At 52.0% G+C, this 26,632-nt stretch overlaps 11 protein-coding genes across 11 annotated transcripts; 4 read left to right on the forward strand and 7 right to left on the reverse strand.

The window, feature by feature from the left end:
• Positions 1-404: 404 nt before the first annotated feature.
• On the reverse strand, positions 405-2,127 carry BDW70DRAFT_131166 (biotin synthase). Its single transcript, XM_073735940.1, has 2 exons — positions 1,789-2,127; positions 405-1,691 (listed from the first exon to the last, which is right to left on the reverse strand). The coding sequence occupies exons 1-2, from the start codon at positions 1,996-1,998 to the stop codon at positions 720-722; spliced, it is 1,182 nt and encodes a 393-aa protein (XP_073598410.1). The 5' UTR covers positions 1,999-2,127; the 3' UTR covers positions 405-719.
• Positions 2,128-2,834: 707 nt separating this feature from the next.
• bioDA (adenosylmethionine-8-amino-7-oxononanoate aminotransferase) lies at positions 2,835-5,430 on the reverse strand (the record flags this gene model as incomplete). The annotated part of the gene is made up of 5 exons (XM_073740383.1): positions 2,835-3,007; positions 3,085-3,659; positions 3,712-5,045; positions 5,099-5,192; positions 5,243-5,430. The coding sequence occupies 5 exons, from the start codon at positions 5,428-5,430 to the stop codon at positions 2,835-2,837; spliced, it is 2,364 nt and encodes a 787-aa protein (XP_073598411.1).
• A 281-nt stretch (positions 5,431-5,711) lies between these two features.
• BDW70DRAFT_165702 (aminotransferase class I/II-fold pyridoxal phosphate-dependent enzyme) lies at positions 5,712-7,568 on the forward strand. The gene is made up of 3 exons (XM_073741808.1): positions 5,712-6,913; positions 6,962-7,104; positions 7,172-7,568. The coding sequence occupies exons 1-3, from the start codon at positions 6,145-6,147 to the stop codon at positions 7,496-7,498; spliced, it is 1,239 nt and encodes a 412-aa protein (XP_073598412.1). The 5' UTR covers positions 5,712-6,144; the 3' UTR covers positions 7,499-7,568.
• On the reverse strand, positions 7,321-8,619 carry BDW70DRAFT_7705 (uncharacterized protein). Its single transcript, XM_073744813.1, has one exon. It carries the CDS (start codon positions 8,562-8,564, stop codon positions 7,638-7,640), a length of 927 nt encoding a protein of 308 aa, XP_073598413.1. The 5' UTR covers positions 8,565-8,619; the 3' UTR covers positions 7,321-7,637.
• Positions 8,620-8,667: 48 nt separating this feature from the next.
• On the forward strand, positions 8,668-10,190 carry BDW70DRAFT_165704 (NAD(P)/FAD-dependent oxidoreductase; the record flags this gene model as incomplete). Its single annotated transcript, XM_073741809.1, has 4 exons — positions 8,668-9,035; positions 9,115-9,735; positions 9,787-10,080; positions 10,125-10,190. The coding sequence occupies exons 1-4, from the start codon at positions 8,898-8,900 to the stop codon at positions 10,188-10,190; spliced, it is 1,119 nt and encodes a 372-aa protein (XP_073598414.1). The 5' UTR covers positions 8,668-8,897.
• A 384-nt stretch (positions 10,191-10,574) lies between these two features.
• Positions 10,575-12,240, reverse strand: BDW70DRAFT_157621 (major facilitator superfamily domain-containing protein; the record flags this gene model as incomplete). Its single annotated transcript, XM_073740384.1, has 4 exons — positions 10,575-10,745; positions 10,840-10,955; positions 11,014-11,844; positions 11,907-12,240. 4 exons carry the CDS (start codon positions 12,238-12,240, stop codon positions 10,575-10,577), a joined length of 1,452 nt encoding a protein of 483 aa, XP_073598415.1.
• A 1,966-nt stretch (positions 12,241-14,206) lies between these two features.
• On the reverse strand, positions 14,207-15,432 carry BDW70DRAFT_7721 (PLP-dependent cysteine synthase family protein). The gene is made up of 2 exons (XM_073744823.1): positions 14,316-15,432; positions 14,207-14,243 (listed from the first exon to the last, which is right to left on the reverse strand). Exon 1 carries the CDS (start codon positions 15,311-15,313, stop codon positions 14,354-14,356), a length of 960 nt encoding a protein of 319 aa, XP_073598416.1. The 5' UTR covers positions 15,314-15,432; the 3' UTR covers positions 14,207-14,243; positions 14,316-14,353.
• A 1,005-nt stretch (positions 15,433-16,437) lies between these two features.
• On the forward strand, positions 16,438-18,510 carry BDW70DRAFT_165706 (putative very-long-chain acyl-CoA synthetase family protein (CefD1); the record flags this gene model as incomplete). Its single annotated transcript, XM_073741810.1, has 4 exons — positions 16,438-16,447; positions 16,497-17,102; positions 17,156-18,020; positions 18,096-18,510. The coding sequence occupies 4 exons, from the start codon at positions 16,438-16,440 to the stop codon at positions 18,508-18,510; spliced, it is 1,896 nt and encodes a 631-aa protein (XP_073598417.1).
• A 211-nt stretch (positions 18,511-18,721) lies between these two features.
• Positions 18,722-20,326, reverse strand: mcsA (putative citrate synthase Cit1; the record flags this gene model as incomplete). Its single annotated transcript, XM_073735941.1, has 3 exons — positions 20,198-20,326; positions 18,978-20,111; positions 18,722-18,925 (listed from the first exon to the last, which is right to left on the reverse strand). The coding sequence occupies exons 1-3, from the start codon at positions 20,243-20,245 to the stop codon at positions 18,725-18,727; spliced, it is 1,383 nt and encodes a 460-aa protein (XP_073598418.1). The 5' UTR covers positions 20,246-20,326.
• Positions 20,327-20,909: 583 nt separating this feature from the next.
• On the forward strand, positions 20,910-22,111 carry BDW70DRAFT_148403 (uncharacterized protein; the record flags this gene model as incomplete). Its single annotated transcript, XM_073738860.1, has 4 exons — positions 20,910-21,074; positions 21,138-21,753; positions 21,832-21,880; positions 21,916-22,111. The coding sequence occupies 4 exons, from the start codon at positions 20,910-20,912 to the stop codon at positions 22,109-22,111; spliced, it is 1,026 nt and encodes a 341-aa protein (XP_073598419.1).
• A 942-nt stretch (positions 22,112-23,053) lies between these two features.
• BDW70DRAFT_131177 (uncharacterized protein) lies at positions 23,054-23,846 on the reverse strand. The gene has a single exon (XM_073735942.1). It carries the CDS (start codon positions 23,664-23,666, stop codon positions 23,439-23,441), a length of 228 nt encoding a protein of 75 aa, XP_073598420.1. The 5' UTR covers positions 23,667-23,846; the 3' UTR covers positions 23,054-23,438.
• Between the last annotated feature and the right edge of the window lie 2,786 nt (positions 23,847-26,632).

The raw sequence follows: 26,632 nt of genomic DNA on the forward strand, positions 1-26,632 counted from the left end.
CATCTTCACTGCTCAAGATGCTGTATGAACTTCGTGGATAGATTGATATTACCCATTCATGGACATAATAATGATGTTGATAGATTTGGCAAATACCACCGCATTCGTATAACTTGATGCTGTTGTAACTCCATTTTAATTCGTAGTCGTAATCTTTTTTGAAGTGTAGAGTAATGGATGTGAGAAATTTGTACAACAACACTACGGCGAGGGATTGAGGCCCTATATGTCTCCAGAATGTGTTGTATGAGCGATTTTCCTGGGCCAATAGAATCACGATTGCCCGATTTGGAATTGGGTAAGGAATGCAGCACCCCACGCCGTGCTGAACGCTGTGGATGCTCGAGGGGCAGACGGATAGAACCCGATATGAAAGTGATTTGGAACAATACTCACACTTTGTTGCTTCCGGTGTGGTGGTGGTAAACCATCTCAAAGGCCAAAGGTAGGAGACGAACGGGTCTATATAGGGCAGAGACCAGAAGGAATAGATGTGGGATCATCTAGGCAACAGCTTTACGAAGAGTCATTCATGTTCTCGCTTGCACACCTGCGTTCTTGCCAAGGTACCGGAGCGTCTAGCTACATGTTGATGAGAATATTTCTTTGATGTGGATGTAGTTGTACTGAGACTAGCAGGACTCTATCGCTTCCCTACCAATCACGGACAGGGAGAGAAACGTATCAAGCTGAGGGGGTGGGGTAGTTGTAGAGCCCTATCATAGGGCTTCTGCGGCCGGCGCAGCGGGGTTCTTCTCGGACTCGTGGGCAACAGAGTCAACCTGCTGCTGGGGGGAGGCAGCATTAGTCTCTTTCTCAAAGCTGCGCATGGGGTAGAAGCCCCATCGGTCAAACATGGCGCGGTCCTCGTCCCAGCCGTTGCAGTCAGTCGTCAACATCTTCTCTCCAGTGAAGACAGCGTTCGCACCGGCCATGAAGCAGGCGACCTGCTGCTCCTCTGTGAGAGAGATGCGGCCGGCGGCGAGGCGGACGATGGTTGCGGGAAGGACGATCCGTGCAGTTGCGACAGTGCGGAGGAGCTTATCGAAAGAGATCATTTTCCTATCACCCAACGGGGTGCCCTTGATTGGAACCAAGGCGTTGACGGGAAATGACTCCGGGTGTGAGGGAAGCGACGAAACCGTGTGGATGAGACCGATACGGTCAGAGTCAGCTTCACCAAGACCTAGAATACCACCGGAGCAGACGTTGATGCCCGCATCACGGACATGGGACAAGGTCTTTAGTCGTTCGTCGTACGATCGGGTTGTGATGATTGTGGGGTAGAATTCGCGCGAAGTATCGAGGTTGTGGTTGTAGGCTGTCAGACCGGCATCTTTCAGCTCCTTAGCCTGATCAGCATCAATCATGCCTAGTGTGACGCAGACTTCCATTCCCATTTCCCGAACGCCAGATACCATCTGCTTGACATTCTTCAGACTCGTCTTACGACCCCGCATGTCACGCCACGCCGCTCCCATACAGAAACGCGTGCTCCCGTTCGCTTTGGCAATCCTCGCCTTCTCGAGGACGTCGTCGACGGGGCTCATTTTGGTGGCCTTCAGGCCAGTGCTGTATCGAGAAGACTGCGCACAGTAGGAGCAATCTTCACTGCATCCACCGGTCTTGATGTTCATCAATGTGCACATTTGGATTGCGGACGGGTCATGAAAGCGGCGGTGGACAGCGGCCTATTCAAGATGAGTCAACATTCAATCCGACGGACAATCCGTGCAAAGATCCGCGCTACAGAATAAATTTAAGAACAGCAGTCAAATCAAAACATACAGCAGCATAGGTTAATTGATTCAACGGGGTCTCGTAAATCTGCTGGACTTCATCGCGAGTCCAATTGGTGCGCGGGGCAGTGGCTGCAACAGCCTCCTGGAGAGCCGGAGGGATTCTGCTCGCAAAGGAAGCGGCAGTGGGCGACGACTGGACGGTGCCATATGACCTTATGAAGGCCCTAGGAAGGGACCGCGCAAACGAGACGGACATAGTGATGACGGGTGGTTGGAGGAGTGTGTCAAGGTGACACTGCGGGAAACAGCGAGGGGTGATCAAAAGTATGCGGCGGGAGGGGGAAATGCAGGTGAGAGGAGCCTGGGCCACAATAGGAACCTGAAGAAGGGCAAATCGTCATTGGCCTGGGAGAGGAGTGGAAAGTCGGTGGGAAGCCGCTACAAGAGTGAACTTTTGTAAACTTTGTAATTTATTATTGGCCCAATAAATTTGAGCACATTGCCTGATCTCAACTACAATTATTTGCTATCGCTGCAAACGGACTCTTCCTTTGCGGAGTGTTGACCCCAACGCTGGTTCAACGCAAGTCCTGAGGTCTTACGTATTTTGAGTGAACGACTGACGGAAGTGGATCGCGTATTTCCAGATGGAGAACAGATCCGACCACTCAGCGAGCCCAGTGCCTGATCTTATCCCCTTGAGTCTGATTCGACAGCAAAAAGCAAGGTGCTAAATTGCAGATCTGCGGGAGACTCACTAAGGGCCAGGAGTTCAGGACAACCTCGGAAGTCGGTGCTCCTGGCGAATAGCGGGGAAGATAGTCGCCGGGCCTGCGATGCCGGAGCTCAGTGAACCTGGGCTAGTGTGTCACTGTAAGATCCAGACTCAAGCCAGCGAGAACGGGCATCAATAGTAAATCTTGGCTCCATATCGAGACCCGGTGACTCGGTGAGCTGGATTTTACAAGGGTTCAAACGATCGCACCTGCCTATCCGGCCGTCCGATGTCCACACCTTTTTTTTACGGTTGCCGGTGAGACGATCTTGTTTACATACAGAGTACAGCTTAGTCATGTACATGCTAGAGTTAAGTTACAGCAGCGCCTCGCGCAGAATGCCCTCAATTGTCCGCAGTGTCTCCTGCTTGGACGTCACACTTGACATCAAGTAAAGCACATTCCCGAGGACCCGAGAGTGGACGTTAAACTGCGGCCCACCAGCCGCTAATCTTGTCTGAAGGCCCTTAGCCGCAGTGGATGTATAGCCTAACGAGTGGAGGTGTCACATGTTAGCGGGTAGAATCGGCGAGAGGATTGTTGTAGAGAGAGAGTCGGGAACTCACCTGCACCCTCTGCATCTTTTAGAGAGATGCTGAGAACGCTACCAATAGCGAAGACACCATCGACGGATTCGGCGTGGGAAAGGTCGTGGAGCAGCTTGTGGGACCAGACGCTCCAGACCCGGGCGGTGTCGCCGGCATGAGGTTGTTTCCAGTCGTTCTTGAAGTCGTTCCAGGATCCGTTCTCATCCATATTGTTCATCGTCCGAAGGGAATCAAGGGCTACTTGGCACCCGACCGCATGCGCGGTGTAGCTGTGCCCATGCAAGAGCGCATCTCGCTTCTCCGGGCTTGTAAACGCGTTGAAGATTTCGTTGCTGGCTAGGGTAGTGCAGAGCGGCACCAGGCCTCCGGTAAGGAGCTTAGCGTTGACAGCAATGTCTGGGTTGACACCGAGAAATGACGCAGAGGATTTACGGCCAAGACGGTAGAGGCCCGTGAAGACCTCGTCAAAGATGACGGGGAGACCGGACCACGAGAGGTCGGTCTGCGGCTGCGGTTCTGTCGAGCGGCCTCGGTTGAAGAGCTGTGGGTTACCGCGGACGACATCGGCGAGGCATCGCTGGAACAGGGGATCACTGTAACGGTCATCCGTCAGTAACTTTTCCGTAAGAAGGGATCCATACTGACCAGAAGAGCATCCCGCCGGCTCCTAGAATGATAGGTTCCATAATCAGGGCGCCAAACTTCTTCCCTTCTTGAGTAACCAGGCGCTCAATGGTCTCTAGTATATACTTCCTGTAGCGCGCTCCAGCATCCGAGCGGACCCTGCTTTCTACATCAAATACTGCATCCAGTGATGAGAACTGCTGGTTCCCGCCAAGCGACGCTTGCAGTGTTGCAGGGACCTCGACCTGCCAGACCCCTTGGGACATTTTTACCAGAGGGAAATCAAACCAGTGACCCCGGCCTCTGTACCACTCGACTCTTTGATTGTAGGTCGACGGCTCTGAGCAGTCCATAACCCCGATCGTGTCGCCGTGGTAGCTCCCTTTGAGGCCTAGAATGTTAATCTGTTCTTTGCTCGCATCCCAGCCATATCGGTCGCACGCAGCGCGGAGACCCATCTTGAGAGCTACCTCCATCCCCGTGCTGCCATTGTCTGTATAAAAGACCTTCTGTAGGCGAGGGTTATCCACAGTCTTCAAGAGCGATTCCGCCAACGCCAAAGCCGGCTCATGGATGTTCCCGGGGAACATTACATGCCCGTAACGTCCCGCGGCATACGCAGCCGATAGAGCAAGGCCGGGATTTCCGTGACCGAGGCCCTGAGTCCACCACGATGCGGACCCGTCAAACGTGGCCTGGAGTCTGCCTTGTTGTGCCGAACGATCCGCGGTCACGTAGGTCTGGAAGAAATCATCGTATGCGGAATCGATGGGAGTGATATCCTTTGCCGCCATGCCGTGGTGCTGTGTAAATGGATACCAGATTGTCTTCTGTGCTCGGCTTGCCATCTCTTCGAGGTATTCAACACGCTGCTTGTTTTTCAAAACGAGCTCATCTAGGAGCGAGATCACATCCGTGCCTTTTGCAACTGAGCTGTAATACTTGTCCAACGCTTCTAGATCTCGAGCTCGCGAGTCCGGGTCTTGCTCTTGCGGACGCCGAGGCGGTGCAGGCAATGGGACAAGCGGTATGCTCTTGCCCCGGAAGTAGTTCCCCAAGTACTCATGATTCTGGTAGTAGTCATCCTTGAATAGAAGGACGGAGTGGACATCGTATCCTCGAAGCAAGAGAGACTCGTAGGCGGATATAGAGGATGAAATTCCCCCAAGACGGGAGTCAGCGACCAAGATGATGGGCAACCGAAGAGGCCGGTAGAGGTCGGCCTGGGAGTTCCCATTGGGGCCCGGCGAGTGAACACCACCGGCCGTTTCTACCAGAGCGAACTCGACTCCGTCGCTGGCCCAGTCGGAAAGGGTCCTGTGGACAGAGGAAAGGATCTCGTCATCTCGAGGAATCTGCCGAGGTTAGTGTGTGTTTATGTTGGACGAAGTAGATTTGGGTTTCTGACAGCGAACGTCTTAGCTGCGATATGTGGGCTGACGGGTTCATCGAATTGGTAGAGGCATTTTGTCAAAGTGTTGGGAGCATGGCGTTGCAGGTGCCTGAGTTCGCGTGAGTCGGTAAGATTCCCTCGCCGACATCCCGGCCTTACCTGTCATCCGCTTCATCCAATGGCCCCGTCGACACCGGCTTCAAAAACGCCGACTTTCCTTGAGTTTTCAGACAATTGACAGCATTGCAAAGAATTGTTGATACAATTGTCTTGCCGACGTCAGTGTTGGCCCCGTAAACTTGGTGGGCGCGGAGGGAGCGCCAGAGCGCGGCACCAACAGGTGCCATGATGGTGAATCTAGACTTTCAAAACAGCAGAAACCAGTCGCTAATGTGAAAGGCTAACGCATCACAGAGCCGAAACACGAACTGAACGTTAGAAGCGGTTTTCGGCACCAGTCTGTGATCGGAAGAGGAATGATGACGGACAGATTCGGTTGCAGAAGGCTACAACGCTTTACCGCGGAACGAAACCCGATCGTGGTTCGACTCTCGAGCCCTTGCATTAGGCGTTCTATTAGGCGTTCTAGCAGGAACAGGCAGTGAGACAGGAACCAGGCCGAGGCCCCCGAGTTAAGCCTTTTGTCTTGCCTAGGGAACTGCAATTCGTTGCTCACCGAGTCACTGCAACGGCACAACCGGGCAGCGGCCCAGCCACGCTCGTCGGATCCATTCCCCCACCGGTTGATCCCAACAGATAAAACAAGCCCCGCCAAATTGAATTGTGCTGCTCTGTATGATGTGTTAATGTAGTGAAAATTAGGCACTACTTCATTCAGTGATCGCTCTACCCCAAGTCTCCAGGTCCATACAGCGGCGACATCAATAAGTTCTAGACTCGTGGAGATTGGAGAGGGCGCGATTGAGCTGGAGCATTAATATTGGCAAAATCTCACCAAGGAAAACATTGATCCTCCTCCGAATTTACGGTTACTTGAATCTTGTCTCCAACTATTTGAATCGCCTATTGGCAGCATTGGCCTTGGAACCACAGTCGTCCAGATGGGCGATTCTCCAAAATGCCTTCGTGACTCACTGCGCGAGGCGTTACGCCGAAGGGAAGACAAGCTGTGCCGTCGAAAACTCACGATTCTACCTTCGTCTTCCGTTGATTTCTCATCAAACGACTTTTTGTCGCTATCAGCATCGCCAGCCTATCGAGCGCGGTTTCTGGACATTTTGCAACAAGCGCCGCCGTTGCACCCGTTTGCCAGCGGAGGGTCTCGCCTCCTAGACGGCAATTCTGCCTATGCTGAAGAATTGGAGAATTTCATTGCCGCGTTCCACAATGCCCCGAGTGGCCTACTGTTCAATTCCGGATATGATGCCAATGTTGGCGTCTTCTCGAGCATCCCGCAACCCGGGGATCTGATCGTGTACGATGAACTCATCCATGCCAGCGCGCATGAGGGCATGCGGCTCTCACGAGCAGGGAAGCGTATAAAGTTCCCTCATAGTTCTCCCGATGGCCTGAGAGCTGTACTGCAAGCAGAAATCACGACAGATCCCCGACTTCTCGAGGGCCGTCGGAACGTTTTTATCGCCATTGAATCCGTCTACAGCATGGATGGTGACGTTGCGCCTATTCATGAGTTCATAGAGATCGTGGACCAGCTTCTCCCTTACGGTAACGGATATTTCATTGTGGATGAGGCGCATGCGACCGGCGTCTTTGGGCCACGCGGTTCTGGTGTAGTCCAAGAGTTGGGACTGGAGGATCGTATGTTCGTCCGGGTACATACGTTCGGCAAAGCACTCGCTAGTCATGGAGGTAAGTCTCGCGCATTGTTTTAGGTGCCGATATTGACGGTCTTGCTAGCAATCGTACTGTGTTGTGCGGATACTAGAGACTACCTGATCAATTACGCTCGCAGCCTGATCTATACCACTGCCCTGGGATTTCCCTTTCTGGCTTCAATACGTGCTGCCTATGAACTACTCGTTGAGGGGAAAACTGAGCAGGTACGGTCTTTCGCTTGATGAAGCAACGCTTCATTACGGGCGTATCGGAAAGCTAACAAATCTCCAGCTCCAGCACAAACTCGGACAACTGATTGCTTATTTCCGGAAGGGGTTGGATAATCTCAAACACAAGGATTCGTCGACCTTTGAAGTTGAACATTTTACGAATTCACCCATATTTTCCTTTCGCAGCAGTGTGCCCCGTGTGCTCGCCAGCATATGCCAGGAGCGGGGATATACCGTCCGTGCGATCATGCCGCCAACCGTTCCAGCAGGGAAAGAACGTGTACGCGTATGCTTGCACGCGGGAAACACGGTGGAGGAGATCGATGGCCTCCTTGAGACCATTGCTACGTGGCTACAGCGGATAGAAAAGCAAAAGGCCCGGTTATAACATTTCTCATCAGATCCAGAGCCCATAAATCACATCATCATCGACACAGAAGTCCTTCCTGTACGGTACATATGTCAGGGAAATCATGAAGCCATGATTTCGGCACTGGAACCAGGAAACCCCGGAACAGCCCAGTCGATCAATCATTCCTCTCTCCCCAATATTTCCAGCGTCTCCGACATGTAGGACAGCTGACATCTTGCCGCTTTTTGAACTGCGGAATCCACTGAGCAAAGCATTGGGAGTGGTAGTTGGTTCCGCAAAAATCTCTACACCAAACGAGACCGCTGCTGTCGTTGCCGCCGTCGTCTCCTTCGTCCTCGTCAGAACTATCACCATATTGATTGTTGCCCTCGTCATAATAATCCTCATAGGTATCAGGATCAGGATCACGACCGCCTGGCTCGTTATCGACAAAGGCAAAGTCCTTCGGTTCGCTTTGGTATTCATTTAGTGACGGAGAAGTTTGATCTTTTTTCAACGGAGCAAAGCAGATCGTACAGTCACCCTTTACTGGTCTCCTAGAAACCCTTTTATCGGTGCTGGGTGATTCATTCGACTGACGAGCTTCCCATCTCGATGTCTGGTACGTTTCTTCGTCATCGATCCGACTCTCTGGCCAGTTCTCACTGTCACTATTGAGATCCACCTCGTCAACCTGCACCGTAGCCTGCGCCTGCGCCTGAGAATGCAGATCCATGTCCCTAAGGTAGCTCGCAGCTCCTTGCGAATGCCTCGAAACAGAAAGCAAGGACCTCAACTCCAGGAAAAACTGATGCACCTCCTCGACTATCGTCAAGTTCCTTGGATAGCATCGTTTGTGGACGTCAGCACGCAAAGCAGCAATTCGGTCGTCGAATCCCGCATACGGCAGCGGTAACCTTGAAGGGAAGTAATCGTGAAATAGTAGGAATATTGCGTCTCTGTCTGAGTCTGAGATTGGCTGTTGTGTTTGCGTTTGCAAATGGGCTGGGTTGTTGCTGCTAGAGTCGGGGTGTTCCTGGGATGCGAGGGCGTGAAGGAGGATATTGCTGGACCAAAAATACTCTTGGTCTGAGGTCGCCATGGTAGACTGGGGCCACGAGATATCCCCGACTTGGAAGGTTAGGGGTTGAAGCTGGGAAGTTGGAAGAACAGGAGGGGCAGCAAGTCAAATAATGTTTGGGTGTCATGTGCTCATTGCCTGCATTTAACTTCGTTGTTTTACGGCTGGCAATAAAATTACCTTTTGAGTTCTGGATCTGTTGCATTGTAGGCTATCTATACTTTTATCACTGTGTTGTGCGTGCTATTGTTACGTATCTGATGCTATTGTACTCCAACTACGCCATTAATAGGACACCAATCACCCCTCCCCTCATCCATCACAACCACATCTAACCCTTCGGTTCAGCGCACCATGGACGACAAAACAATCCTCATAGTCGGCGCAGGCATTTTCGGCGTCAGTACGGCCTACCATCTCAGCCAGCGAGTTTCTGACCCCTCTCGCATCATCCTTCTGGACCGAGCTGCCCGAGACCCTCCATCCAATACGGTTGCAGCATTCCGCCGACATCAACAAGATTATCCGCGCCGACTATTCCAGTCCACTATATATGGAATTAGGCTTCGAGGCGATCAAAGCTTGGCAGACGCTTCCGATCTTCCAGTCTCAAAATCCCGACGCAGATCCAGATGCAGGTGTTTACCAGCAGTCCGGGTGGATCGCTATGGACAAGGAAGGGAGCAATTTGGCGCACCGTATCAGGGAGAATTTCCGCGCTGGCAAGCATAACAGCGTGATTGTTGATATGGAGGAGGATGAGGTTCGAAGGGCGTGGGGAGGTGTTCTGGAGACGACGGATTATGCGCCATTTGGATCGTACTATTTCGATTGGCCTGCTGGGTGTGTTGATGCGGGAAGGGCACTAGAGCTTATGCTGAGAAAGGCTTTGGAGCTGGGGATCAGGTATGAGACCGGAGAGGCGACACGTCTTGTTTTCTTGGAGGGGGCAGGCGACCGGGGAGTTGAAACCGAGGCTGGAAGTATACTCCAGGCGGACAAGGTTCTATTGGCGACAGGGGCTTGGACGAGCAAGCTTATGTCCTCACTTGAAGATGCGCTGGGTATTGAGCGTAATGATCGAGTTGAGAATCAGATCTCTACTGCCGGCGTCTGCATGGCTCATTTCCAACTTTCTGATGCGGAGAAGGGGGTGCATTCGAACCTGCCGGTGCTGGTCTACGGGTGTCAGGTATGGTCATTCTTGGATTTTTGCAGTGCTCTACTTACAAGCATAGGCGAGGTCATTCCACCGACATCCTCCGGAGTACTGAAATTCACCAGTACTACCTCATTCAAAAACGCAGCCCGAACCGCGACCGGCCATGAGATCTCCGTTCCTATAGTGGACCAGTCCCACAACCCCAGAGGACTCCAAGAGGATCTAATAGCTGCCGTTCGTGGCCGTCTCCCTCAGCTTTTGGACAATGACCGGAGACCAGATTACTACCGGCTCTGCTGGGATGCGATTTCCGCTAGCCAGCACCTGCTAATAACAGGACATTCTGATCCGCGGCTAGCAAACTTGTACTTCGCCGTTGGGGGTTGTTTCATTTCTACAAATTTCTGCCAATTATTGAGAAGTATGTGGCTAATGTCCTGGAAGGCGTTGGAAATGGACCAGCAAAGGATACAGCGTGGTCGTAGAAGTCAGTAGAGTAGACTGGGAATGGTGTTCATGAGAGCCTGGTCCCTAGGAAGGAGTTCAGAGCCTTTTTGTAGCAGATCAATACAAACAAGACTCTTCATATAATAACCTCGGTTTAACTGTTGCTGGAATGCGCTAGCCTTAAGAGAAAGAGAGACAGAGAGTGAGTGAGAGTGAAGTGAGAGTGAAATAAGAGAGAGAGAGAGAGAGAGTGAGAGAGAGGTTGTTCTGCGTCCAGGGGTTCAAGTTTTTCTCCAGTAAATCCAAGTACAACCAGAAACCATACCGACGTTATCATCATGAATATAGCCAATAAACTTCTCTAGGCTCAGCCTAGCTGTGCAATGCTACCTAGCAGATGGAGGGAAAGCCGGTAATGAAAGTTAGTAAGCATAAAACAACACCGACTCATCATTACTCCTCCGGATCTTGCGGTTAGCACTCATAAGCCAGAACCTCATGATCCAGGCACCGGCCGCACAGGCGATTGAGAATGCAGCGCTCGAGGACATAGCGATTGTGTAGCGCGGTTCATCGGAAGAGGGCCAGAGATACTATGCCGAGTTACTGTTAGAAGCATGTCCTATATATAACATGTAGGTAGGAACAAAGGTAAAGTGAGGAGTGGCTGAGCAGGAGAGGACGCACCGGAGTCCATATGAACGAGACATTCGCGCAGGTGTTGACAATAGCCAGCGCCGAGGCTTTTTTCTCTTTGGTTTGCCCGCAAGTGCTGCTTACCCAGCCGAGGATGATGGAGTTTACTGCATTGGAAAGTGGTTAGTATGTTTGGAACTGCCCTAGAGGTACGGGTTGACACACCAGCATAAGTCCCAATCGCGAAAACCACCATAGCAAAGTATCTCGCACCGGTATTCAGCGTCGCGCAGCCCAGCACAAAGCCAAATACGGCGACTGCCTTGGCGCTAGTGATATGCCATGTGCGCTCATTGAAGCGCCCAGAGCTCCAGGACCAGAAGACGGAGATCAATCCGGCAATTAGGTAGGGAGGACAAGTAAGAACGAGCGTGATGGTTGTATTGAATCCCAGCGTCTCGACAGCTGTTGGGAAGAAGTTCTTGAATCCATTAGCCGCAAGATGCATGTGCTGCATGAAGGCAAAAAGCCAGACACGTGGGTCACGCGCTGCTTCCTTGAGTCCACTAAATGTGCTTGTTTGGTGCCGCGCACCAACAGTATCAGCGACGATGCGGTCGTGCGCGAGCTGCCGTTCTTCCTGTGTAAGCCAGCGCGTGTGTAGTGGGTCGTTTGGTAGGATGAATGCCGCTCCGACAGCAACAACGAAGGTCACAGCGCCCTGCAGGATAAAGAGCCACTGCCAGCCTGAAATGCCACCAAGGTTGTCCATGCCGTGGAAGATTCCTGCGGCGATCAGACCGGCAAACGCTGTGGCCAGAATGTTCCCTGTGTAGAGAATAGAAATGCGCGTTGCAATTTCCTTGCGCGTGTAGAAGATGGAGATCATGTAGAGGGCGCCGGGGTAGTAGGGGGTCTCTGTGATACCGAGGAAAAAGCGCACCAGCAGGAGGCCAGTAAAGTTCTTTGCTAAGGCTGTGAGGGCACTGACAATGGCCCAGGCAGCCATAGCCCCGGACATGTAGAGGGAGGGGCGGAGGCGGGTGATCAGCATGTCTGGAGGGTAATGAGGCTTAGTGGTGGTCTTCTGTTGGAGGTAGGAGTCAAGGTGTACGTACTACTGGGGACTTGGCCCAGGATGTATCCAACAAATAGGATGGACACGCAGGTCTGGTACTGGGACGAGGACAGGTTAAGGTCCTCTTCGAGATCGTTCAGGCGCGCAAGGGCAATGGCGTTACGGTCGAGATAGTTCAGCCAGTACATCAACCAGAGCGTAGGCATGATCCACATATCCAGCTTGCGCACCAGGCGAATCTCGGCCGGGTCAGTCTTTTCGCGCGCGCCGGAGTAATCGCCAGTTTGCTGCTGCTTTTCATGGCTGAAGATGTCTTCGCGGTGCAAAGCCTCGGGCTTCTCATCACCCCTGCCCAGGACTTGCTTTTCAGACATGGCGGCGTGTATCTGCAGAAAGAAGGACAAGGGAAAGATAGAGAGGCAATTAGATTTTCAGTCCTCCTGGCTGCCATGTCATGGCCTCTTTATACTTTTTCCCTTTCCCTTTCCTCTGCGAGCTTGCGACATAGTATGCCATTGCCAGCTCGTTTACCCCAGACATGCCACCCCGCACAAAAGCAACGTCCTCCACCATCCCCAGCTTGATCAACGTTCTAGTAGCTTTAGGCTCAAGACTGGCCCAAGAAGAGGAGATCCAATCAAACGAAGCCCAACACGCATAAGGGTCCAGCTGTCGCCATGCCCAGATCTCTTGAGTGGGCCCAACGAGTCAGAATGCGACATTGGGGGAAGTAGGCTCCTGGATAAGAGGGGGAGCGATAAACTAAGGCGTGTAGAAATAAAAAGTCCAAGAATCCATATGGACACGGGATGAGCGATCTCCAGTTCCAAGCCGCACAGCCTCGTAATACAGAGCTTGGCTGACGGCCAGCCCGAAGAAAAACCATGCGGACTAGAGCACGTCCGAAAGCGGAGAAGTAATCTCCGCCATCAAGCTATATCTATTCCTTGGTCCCCAGACAATTTGACTTTTCCTTTTGTTATGTGGCTGATGCCAATCACGCCGGGCTTCTTGGACCACGATAACGCAATATCGCCAAGCGGAAACGTATCATGCGGGAATTTTTGCTCAGACTCAGCCGGTACATCCTCGGATCGAATCTTTGGTCCCTGTATTGCCGGAAGGCGCTTGGCCATGGCGAATAATCAGGAAGGGTTCTACTCAGCGGGATCTATGCCCGGCGGAGCAAGCTCGTTCAATGTCTGTTTGATGCTGTCTTTTGAGCTCTTTGATACCTGTTAGCCACGGCCACCAATGTGGCAATCGAGCGACATACCATATTCGATGTCCTGCAAGCGGGCCCGCAGTCTCCTGTCAGGAGGCGTGCTAAGCCGGCAATAAACAACTCCGTGTCTTGACTTTGTCGTAGTGATATGCGGGGACCGGCATTCGCATTGTAACCAACGATATTGCCTACACCATTTGGGGTTTCCCCGCGCGAAAGTGACAAGGACCCAGAAAGATTGGCGGTTTGATGACCAGCGTTTCTAAGCTTGTACGAAAGACGAGTAGATCGGGGGCCAAAGCAACGCACGATGGTGTAGTTTCAGGAAGCTCGATAACAACTCGGAGGGTCAAAGCAGCCACATCCCGGTCGGAGGGAGCACTATCTGCCCAAATCCCGCGACGTCTTGGGTGGAATACCGATTTGTTCATTCATCAGACCACCAATGTGTCTGCTATCAGCTGATCTCGGGCTCCTGGGATGGAGGGGTGCGGGTGATATGAGAAAAATGCCGGCAACCTTGTGAAGTTGTAAAGGACTCGAAAGTGCGGAATTGTCGAGAGTACGGCGAGTGTCAGCTGACTGACCTCCTTTAACCACCTCATGTTCTCTCTTATTCTGTCCCGTATCTTTCCATCCTTCAACTCACGAATTCTGATTTCCATCTTGATGTCGTCAGCCACTGCATACCATTACAAGACCAAAACCTCCTTGATCCTACCATGATGCCCATGTGTTGACCTGGAGAACGAAATGAAGCATAATGAAATCAAGTCGAGTAGCAGAGTGGACATTATATCTCGATTATATATGCATGCCAGGGTCCACGGTTAAAGCTATCCCTCCATGTCGGCTATGCGGAACTATCGTACCGCTGATAACCGCAGCATTGGGACTGAGCTTGGTTGTATAGACCCAAAACAATCGACCCAAGATTCCTGGGATGACAGAGGTCTAGCTAGTGGAGAAGGCTACTCTTCTGCTACTTCACCATTGCAGATTTCTCCAAAGAAGTCGGAATGCCACGCTGAAGGTGCCTGACAGCCAGCCGCTTTGATGTACCTTCCTAGCCATCTCCTAGTCATCAAATTTACCAAGGAGCTCTCAAAGGTTGGTCGCTTCATTGATGTGATAGTTCCATCCAGGTTGTCTCTGAGGCTGGTTATCAGCTCATGCCAAAGAGAGAAAAAATGGCAACGGGAATGTCCCAGCTTGAACTCGCACCGTTTGACCGAATCCTTCAGAGAAACATGAGGAGCTGCCTAACTATCCGCCAAAAGATCTCCGTTCAGATACTTCAACCCAGAATCACAAGCAACAGTGACCACTGTCTTCCCCGGCCCTAGCTCCTTTGCCAATCTCACAGCAGCAACGACATTCAGCCCAGTCGACGTCCCAACAAGAATGCCTTCTTCCCTGGCGAGTCTCCGACACATAGCCCTCGCCTCCGCCTCGTCGACCCGCCACGCCTCATCATACATCTTCCGATCCAGATGCGGTGGCACGAAACCCGGTGCAATTCCTTCAACACTGTGCACACCCGCGCGGCCCTCCGAAATCACGGGCGAAGACGCAGGCTCCAGGACTACAATCTTGGTTTCAGGTTGTTTTGGTCTCAAGACACCAGAAACGCCCATCAGCATTCCCCCACTCCCCGCCGCACCGCAGAACGCATCGATCCCGCCGGGAAACTGCGCCAGTAGCTCTTCCCCAAGCGACGCATATCCGGGCAGCGCATCACTGTTATGAAACTGATCCGCATAGTAAAACGCATCTGGATCAGACTCCACGCGCTCCTTCGCCCTTCGCATCATTTCTGGGAACAACTCCTTCGTGACCTTCCCACCTAGAGCATGCACGATTTCCACATCCGCCCCATAAGCACGCATTGTCCTGATCTTCTCAACTGCAAAGGCGTCCGAGCTCACGATATGAAGTTTGTACCCCTTCATCGCGCAGATGAAGGCAAGTGAAGACCCTGTGCTCCCACCTGTTGCTTCGACCACTGTCATGCCGGGTTTCAAGTCTCCGCGGGCTTCGGCTTCCTCGATGATAGACAGGGCCATGCGGTCCTTGTATGAGCCAGTGGGGTTTACATATTCGAGCTTTAGATAGATGGAGGCGTGCGTGTCTTTGTCAGGGATGATGTTGCGCAGCTGCAGGACTGGAGTATTGCCAATTGTCGAGAGAGACGAGGCGGCGGGCGGTGGCGGCTGAGACATTGGTTGAGCTTGTTGAGTTTGAGTTCAAAGCAGATCCAGACCCGGAACACAACGTAGAGGCGGAAATTTGGAGAGGGGAGACCGGGCAGACTATCTGTATATTATATGCACAGATTAGTGGGCCCTCTGACTCATAACGCCTTGTCTGTGGGTCGGTGAGCGTAGAGTAGCGCGCATCCACGGCGTCGATGTCAGATTAATCTTACCTTTCCGTCTCCCTTGCTTTCGTTCATCATTCTCAGCTTTGGCGTTGATTCTTCGACGAATGACGGGGTTGAGTCCTAACCTTGGATGCAGCGATAGCGGCGATAACTCTTGATACATGCTTAGTATAGTTGTCTACCTCCTGCCTACTTGTAAGTGCATCTGTTATATTTGGTTTCTACTAACTCTCCCACATCAGTAGACCGTTCTTCAGGGACTTATTGGCGGGAGATAAGCTGGTTCCAAGAGTCTAGGTCTTGCATGAGCGCGTATCCTGATATACAAGCCTGCGAGTAAGCTCTAGGGATCGGGTGCTCGGATAGATACGGGCTAGGACTTCAGAAACTCATACATACGCAGTGCTAAGATTGAGGATAGTCACTTCAGGCGCTGATGGCGTTAGAGAGCTCTTCCACATACAGGACAATATAGATGGCCACATGGACTGGTTTTTGCAGACCCAAGCATGCCCTGGCAGACCAGGCCGCAATCTTTTCTAAATAAATCTCATTCCTTCTAGTTCCTGAGTTATTCCTGATGCCTTGTTAATTATCTGTCTAGACAAATAGTGTTCGGTTCCTGCACGTATGTCTGGCTCAACCGGACCGCAGCAATGAGAGACCCTGCGTCACCCATCCAAGCCCTAAGAAACCACCGAACTGGCCGGCCCTCCATGTTAAGTGCTTAATATCTGTGAACACCAGTCATCACATCGAGAACGATCAATCGCTCGATCCAATTAAGCTCAGTAATTGTCACAAGAGCCGATCACCCCCACAAATGCGGAGACGAGCCGAGGACCAACGGTTCACGGCTATTATTGCGGAGTACGTACTGTACAAGAACCTCGCTCTCCTTCCCACTCAATTCTCTCTCCCGTTCTCTTTCTGTGTGTTCAAGCAAGTAGCTAGACTGTCGATATGGCACTCGGTACATTGCACCCGTCAAATATTAATAAAGGTCCTGCTAATACTTCCAGCAACCGCATCCGCCCTAACCCTAGCTGCCTACCTTGACGCCAAATTCCACCTTACGAAAGACCTCAGGACGCTCCTGGTCGCCGCAAGCGCAGCTCGGCGCCATTCACAAGACGATTCCAAAGGCCGTCTAAATGCGTGGTACTTCTTCGACGCTACGGCATCCAAGTACCCCGACGCGCTAGCGATCTGGTCGCGGGAAGGCATTTACACATTCCGCGAGACGCGCGACCGAGCAGCACAGTACGCGCACTTTTTCATATCAAGGGGTGTCAAGCGCGGCGAGCTCGTCGCGCTGTACTTGCAGAACAGGCCGGAGTTTATCTTTGCGTGGTTGGGGCTTTGGTGCTTAGGATGTGCGCCGGCTGCGATCAATTATAATCTTGCCGGGGATGCGCTGGTACACTGTCTAAGGATCAGCGGGGCGAAGATTGTGCTTATTGATGATGAGGAGGGGTGCCGGGGGAGGATGGAGGAGGTACAAGGGGTCGTGGGTGGGGATTTGGGGATGGAGACTGTGACTGTGGACGAGACGTTCAACACCAAGGTTATTCCTTCGTTGCCGACTACCCTGCCTGAGAGTGGAAAAATGATTGAGAATACTTCGGGCGGGTATCCGGCTATATTGCTATATACATCAGGGACGACGGGAATGCCAAAGGGGTAATGCAGGCCTTTACAAGGCTTTCTTTGTCGAACGGCATGCTAACCACCATCTCACCCAGGTGCGCTTTCACCATGTCACGCCTCCATCAGTCGATCCTTCTACGCCGGGGAGGAATGTACGACAAGGACGGCCCCGACGGCGACAGATGGTACTCGTGCATGCCGCTCTACCACGGCACGTCGGCAATGGCACTGATCATCAGCCTGACAACGGGAATCTCAATCGCCATGAGCCGCAAGTTTAGCGTGCGCCAGTTCTGGACAGATATCCGGGACTCGGACGCGACCGCATTCGTCTATGTCGGCGAGGCGGCGCGATATCTGCTCTCTGCGCCGCCATCGCCGCGAGACAAAGAGCACCGTGTGCGTCTGATGTACGGAAATGGCCTGCGCCCCGACATCTGGGATCGATTCAGAGAGCGCTTTGGCGTCGCCGAGGTCGGCGAGTTCTTCAACAGCACGGAGGGAATTTTCGCGTTGTTCAATTATAACAAGGGGCCCTTTACGGCTGGGAGCGTGGGCCACCACGGATTATTGTTGCGGTTGCTCATGAATAACACATATGTGCCCGTGGCCATCGATCCCAATACAGGAGACGTGCTTCGAGATCCGGAGACGGGGTTTGTCGTTCGTGCGCCGTATGAAGTTGGTGGTGAGATTCTGGTCAATGTCCCTGGCAAAGACGCATTCCAGGGGTACTGGGAGAATGAAGACGCCACGAATAAAAAGTTCCTGCGCGACGTGTTCAAGAAAGGGGATCTTTACTACCGCTCTGGTGATGCGTTGCGCAGACAAGCAGATGGACGATGGTATTTCCTCGATCGACTGGGTGATACGTTTCGGTGGAAGAGTGAGAATGTGTATGTCCCAATATCGCCTTTGATATGATATTTGAGCCAGGTGGGAAAGCTAACAGTTGGTGTTTGTGTGCGCAGCGCAACAGCCGAAGTCTCTGAAGTCCTCAACACACACTCCTCAATCCTCGAAGCGAACGTCTACGGCGTCACTGTACCGCACCACGAAGGCCGCGCGGGCTGTGCAGCTGTCCAGCTGCGGGACGGCACGACCGATGCAGACCTGAAAGATCTGGCAACGTTTACCCGCGCCCGACTACCCAAATACGCAGTGCCCGTGTTCCTGCGCATCGTGCAATCCTCGACGCACACCGATAATCACAAGCAGGGAAAGGTTGCGCTTCGGGAGGAGGGTGTTGATCCGGGGTTGACTGGGACGAAAGTTAAGGGGGGTCAGGGGGATCGGTTTTTGTGGTTGAGACCGGGAGACGAGCAGTATAGGACTTTTGGGGCAGAAGAGTGGAATGCGATTGTTGCAGGGAAGGTCAGGTTATAGTTGATCTTCTATCGTGGTCTGAGTCGCGCGTGTTCTGTTGCGGCTAGTAAACAGCACTGCACATTACTGTGGACAGAGCGAAGATACAGCGCAAATATAGACTCTATGTCTAGTCTAATGATTCAATTGGCTAAACTAAAATTCGACTGCAGGCTAGCTACATAACACGCAACACAGTGATATCATTCATAAGCAGGTTGAGAAGGCGAAACAGTTACTTTTTCAGGCCGAGCAGGTTGATGCTCTTCGGCCGCTCAATGGGGAGACCAAGCGCGCGGTCCCAGACCAACTGCACGAGGGGACCCAGAGCACGCGACACACCGAAAGTCACGGTGTAGTAGAGCGGCTGCTGGAAACCGTAGTGGTAGAAGAGCACGCCTGAAGCTGCGTCGACGTTGGGGTGGGGGTTCTTTGTCTATGCACAATATTAGCTGGAGCGCCATGTGATAGGGAGGACGATACGGTACCTTTCCATGCTCAGTGAGCACTCCAGGGGCAATCTCCGAGTTCTTCTTGACGAGCTGGAAAACCGGGTTGGCGAGGACATCCTTCCTCGTGGCGGCGAAGTCCATGAGGGCCTGGAACCGGGGATCCGGCTTGCGGAGCACACCGTGACCGTATCCAGGAACAACACGGCCAGACTTAAGCGTGTCCCAAAGGTACGTGCGGACGTCCTCGTCGGTGAAGTTGGTGCCAATCTTCTCCTGCATCGCCAGGATCCAGCGAAGCACTTCCTGGGCTGCGAGACCGTGCAGGGGCCCGGCTAGACCGAGCAGACCGGCGGAGTAACTGAGGAACGGGTCAGAAAGAGCAGAACCGACGAGATGGGTTGCGTGGGCGGAAACGTTGCCGCCCTCGTGGTCGCCGTGGAGAGCGAGGTAAAGACGGAGGAGGTCGTGGAAGTCGGCGTTGTTCGCACCGCCCTTACCGAGGAGCTCGGCAAAGTTGTAGGACCAGTCCTGGGCCGGGTCGAGTTTCTGGCGGCCAACGACATCGATCTCGTTGGGGCGGAAGACGAGCGCCGCGACACGGGGGATTTTTGCGAGAAGCGAGATGGCGTCGTCAAAGGTAGGCTCCCAGTAGTCTGCCTTGTTGATGCCCTTCTCGTAGAGCTTGGCGAATTTGGACTCTGTGTTAAGCGCAGCAGTGATAATACTGATCTGCGTCATGGGGTGCATGTGCTTTGGGAACGACTTAGCCAGGTCGAGGATGTGGTCTGGCAGATGCGACTCCTCGGCCAATTGCTTTGAGAACGCCCGGACCTGGGACGTCGAAGGGACTTCACCGGTAAGAAGCAGCCAGAACATGGCCTCGGGCAGCATCTCTGTGCCCGTAGGGCCCTTGGGCAGCTCCTTCTGGCAATCCTTGATTGTTTTGCCGTGGAATCGGATTCCCTCGTCTGCGTCGAGAACGGAACCCTCCCAGAGCATAGACTTGAGGCCACGCATGCCACCAATGACGTTGGAGACCTTGACTTCGCCAATCACTTCGTCGCCTTGTTTCTTGACTTCGGTGAGGAGTTCCCGCTTTGCGGGGATGACAGCCTTCAGGGCGGACTTGAGGTCTGGCTCAGCAGTGGCGTAGCCGCGGCGGCCGATTGTCTATCAAGCATTAACTTTAGCTGATTGAACTGTATTTGGAGCAATTGAAAGAAAGAAAAACGAGTCGCCTAAACAGAGTAACATACCTGGGCTAGCCTAGAGGCATGACGAGCAGTGCGGAGCGGAAGAGCCATCTCGAGAAAGAATCTGATTCGTTTGGAGAAGTATGAGGACTGAAGGAGGTGAATAAAGGAGGAAGTGATTGGGCTCTGTGCGAAGAGGAAGAGAAGAAGAGAAGAATAAGATGGAAATTGCCCAGGTACCTCGGGAACGTGTCCATGCCGTCGATCAGAGCTCGATGGATTGATCTCATTGGGCCCTGGTGGCTGCTTGCTGATGGCAACGCCTGTCGCCTCTATGCCGTTGCCAAAGTACAATCCACTACGAGTCCCCCTACGAGCCCCCTACGAGTCTTACGAGAGACTCAGAATTCCAGAACCCTTGGATCAGGCTCGATCTTCTTACATAGTGGACTGAAAAATTGAGCTGAAAGTCCAGTTCCCGTCTGCGATCGCCTGCTGGTGAACAATCTCGCTGCCTAACCATTCAGGCTATTATCAGGCAGCCACCAACACCATAACGTCGATGAAACACCAACCAACAACGCTCGATAGCCTATAAACATCCCGGTCTTTCAACGCTTGCCAAGTCCACTTCTTGTTGGGAGGATAAATTGTGTGGTTGGATCCAGCCGGTGGCAGCACCCAGACAATTTTCACGTTCACAGCCATGACCGAACAACCGTCCTTTCTCCGCCTGCCTTACGAGATCTGACTGCGTATCTACACAGTGCTGGGCATGGTTCGTGATGCGTACCCATCAAACATCCGCTCATTCAAGGGAGAGCGGTCGGCGCGCGAGCAACGATTTATCGAAGATAACATTGAAATTCCCTATTTTTGCCATCAGCTCTTCTACGTGTCTCGCGCATTATCTGAGGATGTGCGAGCCGCCTTTTATTCCGTAAATATGCTGCCATTTTTTAAAATGCAAGGCCTGCTGAATCTGACCCCAGTAACATTGAAGTCATTGAGGTCCATATGTGTGACCATTGGTACGACTTGGTGCGATGGTAGCCACAGTCCGCTCGTCTATAGGGCGCACCGGCGCGGCTGCCATGGGACCGTGGCCGAGATCATGGAGAACGATGCCCAATTGGCGGCGAATGGTGTTCTTGAGACCTGGCGATCAGTCTGCTCCACACTGGCGGCTTACAGGACACGGGATGATCAGTTCGAGCTCCGTTTGATCTGTGGTGCTGCGTCCACAGAAACAGCCGCTGCCTTTCTGGCTCTCATCCATGACCTTCCGCGGCTGAAGGCGCTGTCCATACGCATGGGGCCGAATCGAAATCTCGATATTCAGAACATGATCATGAAAATAATCCGCCAGAGAACCAAGTACTTTGGCCCAGAGCCAGAAGGATCCTTTCCGTTCCTGAAACTGCCGTCGAGCTTCAACTCTGCGTCCTCGAACACACCTGCCTCATCGCATCCCGGCATTTCATGTCCCGGATTGTCGACAAACGCTCCACCTCGCTCAAATGCAGGCTCTTCAAATGCGCTGGGTACCCAATCGGGTTCCAAAACAGTGGTGATAACTACTGTCCGTCTACCCATACCGCTTTCTCCACTACCTACCCGTGCGAGGATTTCATTCCGGACGCTCTGTTCCTAGTCAGCAAGACAGTCCGTCTACTCGCCCTCTCTGTCTTCTACAGCAGGAATACATTTGAAGTGTGGTACCAAGAATGGGGCCTGCCTCCTCACGTTCTCCCCCCGTAGAAGCACCATGGAGCTCCCAGACCTCTCGGTTCATCCGCCAATTCCCTGCTCACTCGTGGCAACACCTGCGTCATGTCAGCTGGTATACTGCCGCCTGCATCGTCCCGACACCGACGGCTACATCGAGAAGACAGACGACTGGTCCAACAGCCTAACGGCGCTATTCTCCTCAGGAGCAATCCGACCTTCCAGTTTCACACTGGAACTATGCTTTAATTACCCCTACTGGACCGATTTTGATTGGCCACCTGATCCTTACAAATCAAGTTTGGGATCTGTGTGATCGCATTGTGTCTGCTGTCATTCCATGGAGGGGTTTTCTGAAAGATCTTTTCGTCCATAATTACAGTGACATAGACGAGTATTCTGATGTCAATAGACATCCTCGCGAAGCGCTCCTTGAACAGAAGGTCATGGGCAAGGAGTACGACAGTTTCGCCAGGGGGAAGGTGAAGGAATACCGCGCTTATTTTGTGTCCTTCTGATAAATGTCAAATCTTAATATAACCCTCGTGCTCTATACATATAAGTCAATGTTCATCAAAAACCACTGTACGCATCTATACACGGCAAATTAGACTTTAGTCCATGTTCCAGGAATATCAAACTCCAATTGCGACTGACTATCTATCTATCTATATATATATTTACATTTATATGTATAGACCTGAAACCAACAGCTGCGCTGCCCATTTAGGTAAGTGCATAACATCTGAATATCCAACCAACAGCGAATCCTGCCCTAATATGTCTTGCACTATTACCAGGCACCAAGCGCATCCGATTGGGTTGTTCCTAGCCATTTTGCGAGTATGTCAGAGATATATACTCACGTATACTGTGAGTTGTATTGACCCGATTCTACTGGTCAATACATTTGGGTTTGGGATCTGTGCAACGCTTCGTAGCCTACAGGTCCCTTGATACAGAGCCCTACTTATTGCGCCAGGATGGTGAGACTCATCATCTCTAATTAAAGATGTAGAGCTGGTTATCATTATAGAAACAATGCTGCCTGAATTTGACAATGTAAAAGAGATAACACTATATTGAAGTGGGATATAAAGGGCTTCGAGACGTTCTTGTTGCCCTAGAACACAGCTTGCCATTCAGCAGCATACAGATCCTTCCGCCATTTCAAGCCCCAGTTCCTCCAAGCCAAGCACCGATCAACCATATGTGCAACTTTCCAGCACACATATTGTCTTCGTAGTCATTTATACCTGGCAGTACCAAGCCAAGCACTAGCAGTATGCGTTTCCAACTAAAGCACGTAGCCATATTGGCTGTCTTCCTGGGCCTCCTCCTGCAGACCACCGCCAGGGCAGGCACGTGAGACACCAGCATCTGTTGAATTATAGCCCTACAATGAGGGTCGAGCTAAGACCCATCCAGTCCCGAACATAGACAAAGACGCCCGCGCCGTAGTTCCAAAGCCACCGGGCAAGACCCCTACCAACTCTGACGGCGCACACAACAACGGGTCCAAACCAACAGTGACAGCAAATAGTAACAACAACGGCCATGAAACCAAGACAAACAGTTATATCCCCGGCAAGTCCGGTGGAACAACAGGAAGCACAGTATGCAAGCGCGCAGATTGTAACGCGAACCTCGAGGTCCCGGAGTACGATTTCGCAAATTCGAAACGATCCAAAAAGGGGGAAACCGTCTCTGGTGTTGTTGAATAAAAGCTTCCAAACATTGCCGTCAGAGCACCCGTGGACAAAAAGACCTTCCGCCAGAACTTGAGGAAGTTTGCCGAGGGCATCTACAACAGACTTAAAGAGGAACCCAATGGGAACGTTATATACGGGGAAAGCTACCACCTCGTGGTAGCCCTTTTTGTGCCCAAGAAGAGCATCTTCCTGTCCACGATCCCCCGTAAGAGTGGTGCGGAGGCCATGGCTGCGGACTGAAGCGCCCAGGCTTGCATATGCCACTGATGGCCGTCGAAATGGCGAAGAGAATCATCCAAACAAGTTCCATGCAGAAGCCGGCGCTATTTACATGTATGAGGAGGAAGAGGAATCGGGGAGCAGCCTTGATGATGTTGGCCTGAAGTTTCCGTCGGGCACGGAGATTCTGGTATACGGTAAGTGCAATAATTATGATACGGATCCTGGGGTGGTGCCACCGTGTGGCCAAGTAGTCCAACTCCAGGAGAGACTGTGCGGAACCCAAGTTGCGTCGAGGTGCTTTATGAGCTTAACATCAAAAGTATAACCAAGGATGAGGCCAGTTAGTGAGCTGGTCTCGTCGAAGCGCTCTAGAATCTAGGGACGGACGTCTTATGCGTGGTCCGACTTTGGATCTGCTTTTTCCACGTCGATTCTTCTCACTGCTATACTCTCTGCTTTGTGGTCTGTCGTTTCATGCCTGTTTTGAACTCAGCTTGTCGATTTCATGTCTAGGGCTCACCCACACTGCGTAGCTAGACAGCCACTCTCTTGGATTGGTTTAGTATACCATCATTCTGCGTTGCATTTGTAAACCCTCATCTCTGTAGCAGGGATGGCCAGTTGTTGCGGATATACCTCTTCCCAGAAAGCGCACGATTTACCTGTCAGAGACGAACTTCAACTGCAGATCCGTAAGCGTAGATAGACCCAGAAGCTTAGAAAGGCAAAGTTGATTCTATTAGGCAATGAGGCGGTCAGGGCCATTGCGCTGAGAATATATATCAACCCGCTCTATTTGCTTTAAGGCAAGGAGTGTTCACATCATTCTCAAATAACCGCTCCATGGCGGTTTCCGCTAATTCTCAGTTAACACCCCTGAGCCCGTCGGGTACAAACTGTAGGTAGAAGACAATGACATTGTGGTTAACGACTCAGAACAAGAAGATCACTGCGTATGCTGGATTTTATTCTGTGGAGAGACGCAGGAGTTCAAACCTGCAGGGTGTGAAGTCAAACAGCATGTTGGGGTCTCCCGCGCAGGAAAAGAGGATTCGAGGCGGACAAAAAATTCTCAGCCCTAAGCGAAGCTAGAGTGGACACCTTGCCGATGAATATTCGATGATTCGCCTGCGATATGGAGAGCGATGGTGAAGGGAACGGCCTATAGTCTTAATCTAGATCCAGCATCTGCAACTGAGCCTCCCATATGATTTGCATCTTGTGTTGAGAGCCTGTAATAAGTATAACGCCACCGGAGACGAATATCCATTAGCTGATTCTTGCATTCCACTTTGATTGACGCCAGCTGGGTTTCCAAATATGGCACATGCTATTGCTTCCCTATGCATGGTCTGCCTCAATTAGAAGCGTATGTCATGCCATATTTGCACGGTTCTGAAGCTCAGCTCAGTTGAGAGACTCTTCTAAGCACTCTCGTCCGCTCTGCAGCCGACGGCAACATCATCATCTCCACGTCCGGTGGGGTTTGGAAGACACTATCAACCGTTGGAAGAACTCTTTTACAGAAAATGAACCTGAAGCAGGCAGAAACTTGCATTTAGTATTGATCAGCATTTGCTTGGTCTTATCGTCGGACCAGTGTGGAGGATGAATGCATGAAGTAGGCTCGGCTTCCTGGTTCGGTGTCTATATGCCTGGATGAGATGAGGAGACTTTGCTCTCTTTGAAGTATATAGCTGCTTACTCTTGGCAGGCTGCAGGAGGGGAAAGTCATGGGCTTAGCAGTAAATACTCCATCGACTTGGGCCCGAGCCCTCTCATTGATTTCCTGCAGATCCTGGAAAGGTGCGATGCCCGCGGCATTGGGATGATTCGTGAACTCATGGGAGACGGAGTGCCGGTGTTCCATCTACTACAACGAACGACGAGCATTATTGCTTTTGATGCTGTCGAGCAGTCTGGACGTATCGTCGACACTGCTGTACTGGTTCTTCCATGCAGCCGAGGTCTCCATGTGCCGGGTGAATGCTTCATAGTGCGTAAGACTCTGCTGAAGCCGGCTGAAGAAGTTGAGGTTGTCCGGGCCGCGGTCTTACTGTTGTCTGCAATGAAGTCCACTAGTTCTCTGTAATAACCCTGCTACATTCCTGCTGCTGCTCATGGTATTTGGCTAGTTGGCGTCTATGCGTCTTTCGACTGCTTTCGCGATCATCGTTCAAAGTGCGCATGAGAAGGTGTAGGAGGCTTTGGGCGACGCTTTGAAGGAACCCCGGAGGTTTGTTATTAGAGAGCTGAAGTCGCTGTTGGGAAGATCTGGAACGCGGCTTCGTTGCAACAGCCACTATCCAAGAGACTCACGAAGAGTTGTTTGTATTGCTAGCGAAGGCCGAGAGCTGACGCCGTAGGGCATGTTCACAGAACCCTCCCCCCATTAAACTAGGTACAGTCCCGTTCCCTAATGCACTTCCAATTCGTCTGTTATCCTGGGATGCGGGGCACGAGACACATGAGTCGGGCTACAAAGTACAGTTACTGAGCGTATACTCGCATCAGATTCGGAAGAGCCTGCAAATAGTGGGATTATGACCACCATTTTCTCTCTAGTATTCGTAGCAACTGCCAAGGGAAACCTTGGCAATCCATGGCCGTAGATGAGACGAGCCAGGAATAGGATCAGTCTGCTTAATTTTTATATCAGATCTTACCCTATCTTGGTGAGTCGAAATGGATTAGATGGTCGTCTCGAGTATCAACTCAGTGTCTAGCCATCGTCGAGTTGAATCGGCGGGGTGGTCCTGCCTTATGTCCTGGGCTTCTGATAGCATAGAATCTGCACCCAATTGCCAACTCCTTTCCCCTGAGGAGCTGAATGGGC

Source organism: Aspergillus foveolatus (assembly GCF_047715535.1).
Source record: "Aspergillus foveolatus strain CBS 279.81 unplaced genomic scaffold BDW70scaffold_10, whole genome shotgun sequence".
Lineage (NCBI taxonomy): Eukaryota > Fungi > Ascomycota > Eurotiomycetes > Eurotiales > Aspergillaceae > Aspergillus > Aspergillus foveolatus.